The following is an 11,421-nucleotide window of genomic DNA, read 5'->3' as shown; positions in this document are numbered from 1 at the left end:
CCCTTGAATTTAAGGCATCTACATTCAAGCCTAGGGTTATCTACATCCTAACATGAAGAGGAACAACAATATTGATTACTATAAACCAGTCAAAAGGCAGGATACTGAGGTCAGAGAACAGCACCACACATACTCTAACAAAGCAGCTGGATGCTATATAATTCCTCTAGACAAGTTAACAGTTGTAATGAGCAATGTAAGGAGAGGCAGAACTTTACCTTATACAGTGTCTTAAATAATTTCTCAACTCCTGCACATTGCACTTTGTCTTGGTAAAGTTCTTTCATCCTATTAATAGCCTCTTCATGGAATCCAAATGACATTTCTGACATTTGTATATGGTTTTATTTAAACCTCTAGTTTAATAATATAAGCTTTGAGGATAGAAATCTAAAGTAACATACAAAGCACCTTTCATAGGTTCTGTGGTTTCAATGTTGAAGGTGGCAGGACAACCAACCTTGCAGAAGACACATACTTCAAACTTAATAATTTATCATAAAATAAATTAAGGAAAGTTCTACAAGCACAATACAAGCACACAAGCAACGGGCATAACTTTTTTTTGGTCTTTGGTGCATATACTCATTTCCTAAATCATTCAAGTAAAAGTTTCTCTGATTTCTTGGATGAACATGGGGATCAAGGGAGGGAAGGTCCAAATGAGCAATGTCCACTTCTGCCTGCCTGGATGCCTGAGACAGTCCTGAGTATTTGTGATTCTAGGAGCAGCTGGTGGTAGTTCAGAATGATAAGGAAAAGTAGGGGGTGGGGACAAGGATGGGAAAAGCTGACCCTAAGTGAGTCTTTTGTGCCCAGTCTTCAAGAAGGGCATTTCTTTGTTCTCATGCCCCAAAGTAGAAAACTGGAAAAGATACAAGGGTTTCAAATTGTCTCTATGAGAACAGAAAGCAAGGTCACCCATTTTCTTCTGTTAACCTGACAATCCACTTGTGCTAAATTTCTATAATAGAAGAAAATGAACTCCAAAGTGTAAAACTGATGTATATTGTTAGAGCTGTCCATTTAAAAGTAGTGAAGAGTTTAACACTGTTTAAGTATTGTACTGTCCATTTATTACAACCAGATGTATAAGCCAATAAGATTCCAAAATAATGTGATATTTCTATTTATAATTCTCTCTTGACTTAGGACTTGAGTAAACTGGTATCCTGGTCTAAACTAAGAGGTAATTCTGGTATTTTCAGCCCTCATCTAAGACCATTTGGGATGCTGAAAAGTGGTGATTAGAAATATGCCTCTGTGTTAGCAGCAGGTGTGCAACTTTGCTCACTGAAAACAATCGATATGTTTAGTGAACAGTATCTAAAGGCAAAGGCTGTACCAGATTGCTCCTGGGATTCCATGTGAGCTGTCTTTAAAACCAGGTAAACAAGGGCCAGCAGCATTCTTGCTACGATGGAGATGTAGTGTATATCAGGAGGCAGAAAGGCCCACAACTCAAATTGTCACAATGTTTTCGGTTTATTTGGAAGGTGTCACACAAGCAGCATTCTCCCCTGTTTTTCATTGATCTGGTTCAGAACATCAATAGTATCCCTGATTAAGGTGTCAAAGATCCCATCAGCTAGCTGCATCTTTACGCAGAGTTCATCTTCATCATAGTTCACCCACTGAGCCTCCTCTTCATGGAGCTCTTGTACCTGAGATTTAAAAAGAATTTTGAAAATCACTATCATATAATTCTTATTTTTTTAAGACATACAGTTCTTTAGGATACCTAAATTAATTAAAATGAGCAGAAATCAGGAAAAAAAATGACCAAAGATTTATTTCTCTATGTATGCATCAAGTGTTTTTGTGAACACCGAATCACAATCACCAAAGAATGTTAAATTTCAGTACACAAGCCAATATATACTACCAGAAATGTTTTAAACACAATCGTGCTTTGAACAGAGAATGAACCAGATAAAAGTTTCTTCAAAGGCTATTGTATGTAAAGTCTAATCAAAATTTTACAGAAAAGGAAATCAGGGCTTATAAAGGTTAAAAGACACAAGCAGTGTCTCAGAATGAATTTGTGTACTGATGCAGAACAGCCCTCCCAGGGCTTCTTTTTCAATTCTCATTTACTCAGTTGCCAAGAAAATTCTATGTTCCCAGTATCACGTGTATCTCCTTCCTACCTGCCACTGCTTCTCCCCTAGTTCAGGCCCTCATCAGCTATCTATCCCATCATCTACAATAACTCACTAAATAAGTTGCCTTCCTCTGTTCAATTTTCCTTTCAGAAAGCTACAAGATTAATGTTCCCAGAAAACAGACATTACATACATTATTCAGTTGGCAATAGGTAGCCACTAAAATAGAAATCAAGTCCCATTCTCTTACCCTGGTATTCAAGGCTCCACAAACTGGCTCTGACCTGACTTTTCAGTTTTAGGTCATAATGCTATTCTGTATATTCCAGCCAACCTGAATCCCTTTGTTTTTCCCACATATTTGCTGTTTCACTTTTAAGCCTTTGGTTATGTTGTTCCATGAGTACAGCATATACGTTATCTCATCTCTGTCTGTTGAAATGCTACCTATCTTTCAAGGCTCAGTCCAAATATTACATCCTCCATTACTACACAACTCCATTAAAGTTAACTTGATAACTTTAGTATCTCATCCAATTGTGCTAAGATAAAGTAAAATGATAAAAAAAACTTGTCCCAGAAAAATTAAGTGATTTGCTCAAGGAATTTCAAGTATTAAATATCAGAACTAACACAACTAGGAACTAAAATTCAGTGCCCTTCTCTATATATAATAATAGGAATAGTTAGTTTCATTAGCTTGTTATAATCTAATAAAATTACTTTGGTTTATACTTAAACATTAGTCAAATTCACTGAAGCATCAATTGTCTGGGATTCAAGTCTCTATGGAAGTGTACAAAAATCTTTTACTCTCAAGGGGCAAAATTCCCTGCATATATAAAGTATTCATCACACATCAATGCAGTGCAGTGGATAGAGCACAGGACTTTGAGCTAGAAGACATGAGTTTGAATTCTGTTTCAGACATTTACTAGCTCCAAGACCCTGAGTGCAAGTCACTTCACCCCTGTCTGCCTCAGTTTCTTCATTACCAGACACATACAAAGATACAAATCAATTGATGTAAGCATGGCATAAAAAAGTTCTTATTTTTATGGTCTAGAAGGTAAAAAGTACAAGAAGCTTAAGTTTCAAAAACTTGCAGATCAATTCCCTTAAGTGTAAACTAAAACAAAGTTTTCTTCAGACTTTGGGAGGAGGGGACCATAATGATGTGTATGTGAAAAGTCCAGTTGGATCAATCATGGTATCTTCTTAATCAATTAGTTAAAAGTGCTTCAGGTCCAAAAGTTCCTTGAACTCTTTGTATCTTTAGTGCCTTGTACTAACGATTAAGAACAACTATGACTGATGTTTAACCAATATTTGTACAATGATCTGCATGAAGGAATGAAGATGAAGAGATATTATTTTTAAGTTTAAGGATAACACGACAACTAATGTAGAATATTTATGTAGATGATGCATCCAACAAAGGTTGGAAACAAATGTATTATTCAGTTTACAATCCTAGGACAGATATTCCTTTTAAATTAAATCTGGCTATAGTAGAAAAACTTTCTGGACTCAGGAAGATCGGGCATCAAGTTCTGCTATGGACTCACAAATGGGTCAATTCACTCATCCCTCACTTCCATAAAGAAACTTTTAGAATATATGGGCTGTAGAGCAAATGCTGATTTGTATTGTTAGAAGAAGTTTCCTCAATGGAAGTTCCCTTCACCACTACAATAATTACTCTAGTTGGAAAAAAAAAAAAAAAATATATATATATATATATATATACACACATGATTACTGTAAATAAAAGTGTTCTCCAAAATAAGAAACTACAGATACAATAAATAGATGATTTAAGATTTTAGTTAAAACCAATCACTTAGGACCAATTTTATTAGTCCATGTCAAAAAAGTTCATGAATTTGGACAAAGTTTATCAAAATAAAACACTGCTTAGCTTTAGTCACTGACCAGGATGTGATCAACTCGATCTCTCTTCTTCCGTCCAAATTTCATCATTTTCTGCCAATCTGTTTTGTAGTTTGGTTCCTTTTTAAGGCTGAACAGCTTAAGTACTTCAGTAGCTATAAAGTTCTGAGGAAAAAACAAAAGAGGAGGAATGGGTGAAGGAACATTATAGTAATGATGTAATTGAAATTTAAGTGTACAATTCATGGTATGCATATATAGATAATTACTACTATAGATATATTACCATCCTTTACTAAAAATATAGATAGATAACTACTACAAAATAAAAATGAACAGTATAAATTCTAGCAGTGATTTGTAATAACAGGAATGACTTAAATTGTCTTTTCTCTAATTATGCAATCTCAAAATGGCACAATTTCCAAGCTAAGCAATTCTTGAAAGTAAGCAAAAAAGGAATTCATAATCTGCCATGAAATCACAAAATGTCTGGGGACAGGCTAATGTTGTAAAAGACAAACAGAAGAGTTTGGTTTGGACAAAAAAAAAAAAAACCCAAACAAACATAACTGCTGCCATTAAGAACCAACAGTAAACTGTCACTTTACTGGGAAAATGTATTTCTATATTAATAAAAAGTCATTTCAGTATTAAAATTAGTGAAGCAGTTCTGGGGAATGAAGAAAGGAAAAACAGAAGATGACTAGATGAAGCAGATATTTGGGGTTTCTATGGAAATGCTTTAAAAAAGTTTTATACTTAAAAGTAACTGAAAAAACATGATGTTAGCAATGCTCTTTTATTCTTACTCTTCCTTTCTGTTGTTTCTTTCATTGTAGACTTGATCCGGGCAGCTAGGTGGTGCAGTGGATAAAGCACCAATCCTTAAGTCTGGAGGACCTAAGTTCAAGTCTAGTCTTAGATACTTAACACTTCTTATATGTGTGACCCTGGGGCAAGTCACTTAACCCCATTTGCTCTCAACAAAGCAAAACAAAACAAAAACACTGTAGACTAGCTCCTTCAACCAGGTGTATAACTGATTTTTAGGAATGGAGTAATTCTCACAGGTTGAGAAGATTTAAGTCAAGTAATTTTGTATTATTATAAACATTGTATGCTCTTCCAGATTTCTAAATAATACTCATCACTTTGTTGAACTGGCACAAAACCTTTCAAATAGATACTAAGGGATTATTAGTGCTTTTCTATTACTATAGAGGCAGCAGGGTAAAATGGATAGAGAGCCATTCTCAGAGTCCTGCTGGCCCTAAAATGGTATACAATCCTGGACAAGTCACTTAAACAATGTTTCCACATAACTCTATACTGTAGAACAGTTTCCTCTCTACAGTGGAAAAGGAAGGTCCCTCACTGTAGTTTCTTTCTCACTTTGAGGTCCAGAGGAGCAAGATAATAATAACAATAGTATTTTAAAGACTAAAAAAAATGCTATATGGATATTTACTTAAGTAAAAACAATCATCCAAGTTGGTTTAATGGGCCCTTTTTACTGTTGAACCTTTAATTTTTCAGAGGATTCTAGGAAGGTATCACCTATGATTAAAGTATTACAGGGCTTTAGTGTTTTGTTTTGTTTTTAATATTTAGCTAACCCTTTTATGTGAAGAGAACACCAAGCAATTTGGTTTTCCTCAAACTAGAAATCCCAAGGGACCAATTATGATTAATATTTGTGTCTATAAACTGATATGACTGCAAAGATTAATCCATTGAGAATTTTTCAAAGACAAGTCCCAAATATATTCTGGGTCTAAAATATATGTTTGAAAACATGGATTCTTAACCTGGGTTCTGTGAATTTTGTTTTCATTTAATATTCTGATAATTTTATTTCAATACAATTGGCTTCTTATGTAATCATATATATATATATATATATATATATATAATTTTATGTATTTAAAACCATAATTGATTAAAATTTCAGTAGGTTTGCAAAGGGATTCATGATACAAAAACACATTAAGAATCCCTATTGTAAAGAGGTTGTATATTCCCTTTGGAAGGGTTTGAATAGAAGATGAAAGGGAATGGACCTGTGATTTTATTGCTATAAGGAACTAATTTGTGAGGAAACTACATCTACCAAAGCAGGTTTTTCCTGAATCTTATAGCCTTAGAGGTTATTGGAAAGGTTGCATAACATTCTATAATTACTATAAATGATTCTGAAAGGTTTTTTAATATTACAATAATTTCTAAATTTATTTTAAATGTCCTGATATTTAATTGCATTTTATGTGAAGATACCATAATAATTATAAGTAACTTATTTTGTTTTTTTAAAAAGGGTTAAAATCTGCTTTGCAATTACATCCTTTACTAAAAAATTGAAAGGAAATATTTTACAATTTTTTTCCTACCTTGATTTCATCAAGGTCATTTGGATTTTTTACTCTTCGGAAGTAACTGGAGTTCATCCTACATGGTTTCATCCAGATAGGCTGATTCAGATTGGGATCTTCAGCAAATATTTCTCCAAAAATTTCTTTCGTCAAGTCAAAGACCGCCTTGACAAAGGGAGAAAAAAACAACAACCCGGTAAAATTAAGAATTCAAAATTTGGTTAATATGAGGTTTTCCCAAATTAGAAGTGACCTAAAAAACCATACCTTCTTATAGACTCTTTTACTGGTGTTTTCCATATCTTGACCCCTACAAGCACTGCCTAGTAGTTTTGTGGGAATACTGATGCTTTGAAGATCATGGCCCATCTCTTTCCATTTCCAAAGTTCCTCAGCTGCAGCATGGACTAGTGTTTCTACCTCTTCTGCAGTGTGTGGAACAGCCAATAGTGTCTCACATGGCTTTGGAGGTAGTACTTTTTTTGACTCTGCCATTGGCGGCACAATTGGTTCTTCTACCTTATTTTGTTGGACCTGGTGGGCGGAACTTAAGCCAAAGTCTTCATCAAACCAGTCTTGGTCATCTCCTAATGCACTCAGGAACTCCCGGCTGATTTCAAGTTCTGCAAGCCTCTTAGCAAGTTCTTCTTGTCCACTGGCACCAAATACGGGGCTCTCCTATAGAAGCAAGATAAAAGACTATTTAACAAACTCAAAACACTTAGTAGAAATATTTAAGAAAAAAGCAACAGTTTACTTGTACATTCAACTATTTCTCTACATTATTCTCTCTATATTTGTGTTCAATAAGAAAACCAAAATAGTGATTATTAATAATAACTAGCTACTTTAAACATTTCATTTTAAAATAATTCTGCTTACATGTCTTATGACTGGATTTTATTTTTTAAATTACTGGTTAGGTTTTTTTTGCATCATAAATCTTCTGTGTTGTTATAAATTTGGAAATAGGATGTGGATTTTCTCACCTCTGGTGTGAATCTGGCTCAGGTTACTAAAAAGCATTACTTTTGCTCAATTGTCCAAGAACAACCTAAATAACTGATGGTCCTGATGTATGTCATAGTGGACATATATCCATTTAACCAGACTCATCATCATAATAAAAGCTGACATTTATATAGCGCTTTAAAGTTTACAAAGCGCTTTACATACATTTTCTGATTTGTTCATCATAACTGGCAGTCTCTGCACAGAAACCATGACTGAGTAGCTAGTTAGGCAAATAGCTCTCAGGCGTCTCCTCAACGATAAAGTTCAGAACCACTAGTAAGGAAATATAGAATAAGCTTGCACAGTGATCTACTTGGACACCTAAGCTGGGAACAGTATGCGAGGTAGTCAACTTAGCACTTTTTAATGAACACTATAATCCTCACAAATGTGTCATGTGTTTGTGACATCTCTAAAATAACTCTTTGTGATGTAACAGAAGACAGTTACGTCAGAGAGAAAAAAGCTACAAAGTATTCAAAAACAATGATTCTGTTTACTTATAAACATCATGATTTCAACGGAGTTATTAACAAATTCACAAAACAAGAATTTCCATAGACTTAAAAGATTCAGTGTAGGTAATTCATTGGGTTACTTAATAGGGAATATATTAAAGGGAGAAAAACTATCAGGTTTTGTATTACACAATTTACACTAGTTATATATCATTCCATGGTAACATACTGACAGTATTTTTCTTATGTAAAAAATACTTACTGGTCTGGGGCACATATCTGGAGAGGAAACTTCTTCTCTTTCATCATCTACTTCAGGCTTTAAAAACAGACCTGGCGGGCTACTAGGTGATTGCTCCTCATGATAATTAGATGGGACTCTGGAAAATACTTTTTCTTGGTCATCATCATGAAGCCCCTGGTTGCTAAGTTGTATTTTCTCATTCTTAACTTTCTTAATTTGTTGCAACTGATCAACTGTATCCTTCACAAAGGTTTTTAGCAGGCTATCTGTCAGTAAGCTGACTGTTTCCAATTTTTTTGATTTTTCTTCCACACTAAGTGATGATCTCAACTGAGCTTCCAATTGGTTTTTTTCTTTAGTTAAAAGGTCCAGGAGTGGGGTTGAAGGTTTTCCCAAAACTTGTGGAGATAAGTTTTCGTTCTTTTCAGGCAATTCTTTTGTCCAATACTCTTGTTGTCTTTTCAGTTCTTCAGAAAGGACAATATCTAATGTATCATCCAATACAAAAGAAGTAACTTTTTCTATGGCACTAGAAACAAAAAGGGAAATATCATCCTCATCTTTTATGGAACAAACTATAGAATCTACTAAAGATTGCTCTTGAGTAGTTGATTCAGTAGATACAGAATTCTCTTGTGTATGGTCTACTTTAAATATGGATTCAGTCTTACTGCTTCTCTCCACTGAGGTTTCCACTATGTGTATGCTAACTGGAGATTTCTCCTGGAAATTTTTATTTGAATCTTTTTCTCTATTGGACTCAGGACTCTCTGTGTCTTTCTGCTCTTGTTTTTGATGCTGATTATATTGTTCATTAGAAAAAGCATTTTCATCTATAAAATTATCAAAATTTTCTTCAATGTGAGAGATTTTCTGGGGAGGAGCAAAAATCCCATGCTTCTCTTTACACTCAAAGTACATAATTCCATCATAAGTTCCATTGTTATTTCCTTCAGGCTTATCCAGCTCTACTCCAGCCCAAAATCCTTTTGCAAACTCTGTCAAGCCTTTGAATCGAAGAGTGCCAGGCTGAACATTGCTGATAAGGACTCTGTCACCAAGTTGGAAATCTAGCAATTTATCTGTTTCAGCAGAAGAGGCAGAGGCCCACGATGGTGCCTCAGTAATACCATCTTCATTCTCCACATCACTCCGTTCCTTACTTTTCAAAAGTTCTGTTGGAGATCTGAGTTCCAATAGTCTCCCAGAATGGACACTTCCAGAAATGGACAGACTTTTCTTGCTAAGGCATTCACTAATTTCATCATCGCTACTAAAACTGGTGGCTTTACTTCTTGAGTTCTTTGTCAGTGGCAATTTTTCCCTCTGTGATTGAGAGTCAATTCTGGGAGATAATACAGATGATAATTCAAAGTCATCTTTGTACAATTCAGCAGGTGCTCCTTCAACTGAAGTCTCTTTTTTGGGAGAAGACGCCTCAAAGTCATCTGAGTAGGACATCTCTCTAAGACTAGAAAGTTGTTCTGAAATAGACGAGTCCTGTTCCTCTGCAATCTTTTGTTGGTAGGAAGCTTGTTCTGATTTTGCACTCAGATCCTCAATATCATTTCTGTCCTTTTGTACCTCTTTTATCATTTTCTCTATTTTCTGAAGTTTCTCCCTGGCAAGTGGGCTCTGTGAATCTTTTGGGACACTTTTAGAGTCTAAAGGAAGACTTTTCATTGAGACAATTTCAGGTGAATCTCCCTGCTCCAGGTCTAGTTTCAACAAGACGTAAGATTTTCTAGAGAGTTTAGAATAACTATCTTCAATCTCACTGTCTTCTGATTTTGCATATTCCCCCACCTCTTCTTGGATTTCAGATTTATGACTATCCTCTTCTTCCAACCTAATATCCAATACATTAGAGATTCTGTCGGTGTTTAGATCTTTGAAAGGAGATAATAAAGGCACATTTTCCAGATAATCCCCAGATTCTGCTCTGGCTCTCCTAGATATTTTAAGATGTGGAGATGGGTTTGGAGGTTGTTCTACACGAATGTCCAAGTCAGCAGGTCTCTTGGTAGGTGTAGACAACGTTCTCTCAGACAAAGATTTCTCAGAACTTAAGGGTGAAGTATCTGAAAGACATAAAAAAAGAAAGCATAACATTAAAGTTATCAAAAAGCACTTTCAGTTATATGCTAGCCATGTATAAAGTAATATTTGTAGCCAAGATGTTATAGTAAGGAAGAAAAATTAAACCTTGGGCAATAATAGCTACTGAAAACTCTTCTACCAGAAGCTTTATGCTTTGCTTTTTTAATAAAGGAAACTCTAATAATTAAAGCAAATTTGGAAGAACCTTTTATATACCATCTTAAAAACTACTACCAAAAAACCCTAAAGAAAGAAAAATGGGCATACACTGGTAGAGATCATTTTCTTTTTACAATTAGACTGATCAAAAGCAAAATTGTACAATGAATACCTATAAATTATTTTCAAGAAGGTAGGGGTTAGGAATAGGAAGAAGAGATAAATATAAATGTTCTATCTGGCAGTAGGTAGCACAGTAGATCTCAATGGGCTTGGAGTCAGAAAACTTGAATTCAAATACAACGTCAGATATGTACTAAGTATGTGACCCTGAGCAAGTCATTTTGCCTGTCTCTCTTTTCTCATCTGTAAAATCAGAATGATAGAACATACCAGAACTGTCATAAGGATCAATTGAAATAATTTTAAAGCACTTGGCACAATGCCTAGATATACAGATCCTATGTAATTATTATTTCAAATATATTTTTTAGAGTACAATTCTTTAGCTCTCTAACTTTTTGGGGTAAGAAAGGAGGGAAGGGAGAGGAAGCCTTCCAACATAAAAATTCTGATTTTTTTTTTTTTTATAATTGTTGGAATTCAAAGAGTATGACCTAAACTGGCCATTAAAAGAAAATAATAAAGAAAGTGTGGTACTAAGGGCTCGATGGCTCTATGTTAAATGTATACTTAATTATCTTGCCATATAAAGCTTTTCCATAACTCAGTTTTCTCATCAAGTGGGACAAATGAAAAATAGCTTCAAACGAATGTGATAAATTTGTAATGCACATTGAAAAAGAATTTTGTAGAATGAGTTATAAAATAGCCACCCACTGTTTCTAAAGTATTCATTACAGAATAGAGCAGGTGTAGACTTTGGGGTGCTCTGCACAAATCCTTAAACATCATTATGTCTTACATTACATACCAAGATGTTCAGCAATAGATTCTAGGGATCCTCTGGACCGTTCTGACTCTGTCAGGGATTTCCAGTTCTTTGCTGCTTCAGACCTGAAAGAGAAAAGCTAATAAATGAAGAGAAGTGTAGAGCTCTATGACAGCAGACTATC

At 34.7% G+C, this 11,421-nt stretch overlaps 1 protein-coding gene across 3 annotated transcripts in view; it reads right to left on the bottom strand.

The window, feature by feature from the left end:
- Positions 1-305: 305 nt before the first annotated feature.
- The window catches only part of CEP350 (centrosomal protein 350), a 166,676-nt gene continuing 155,560 nt past the window's right edge, over positions 306-11,421 (bottom strand). For all 3 annotated transcript variants that reach the window (XM_031936976.1, XM_031936978.1, XM_031936977.1), the window contains 6 exons: positions 11,280-11,362; positions 8,105-10,167; positions 6,638-7,048; positions 6,389-6,535; positions 4,041-4,163; positions 306-1,664 (listed from right to left, as the gene is read on the bottom strand). In XM_031936976.1, coding sequence (XP_031792836.1) covers positions 1,500-1,664; positions 4,041-4,163; positions 6,389-6,535; positions 6,638-7,048; positions 8,105-10,167; positions 11,280-11,362 — 2,992 coding nt within the window. In that variant the 3' untranslated portion in view covers positions 306-1,499. The remainder of the gene's footprint in view (positions 1,665-4,040; positions 4,164-6,388; positions 6,536-6,637; positions 7,049-8,104; positions 10,168-11,279; positions 11,363-11,421) is intronic.

Source organism: Sarcophilus harrisii, chromosome 4, assembly GCF_902635505.1.
Source record: "Sarcophilus harrisii chromosome 4, mSarHar1.11, whole genome shotgun sequence".
In the NCBI taxonomy this organism is placed as follows: domain Eukaryota; kingdom Metazoa; phylum Chordata; class Mammalia; order Dasyuromorphia; family Dasyuridae; genus Sarcophilus; species Sarcophilus harrisii.
This window is presented reverse-complemented; position numbering and strand designations above follow the sequence as displayed.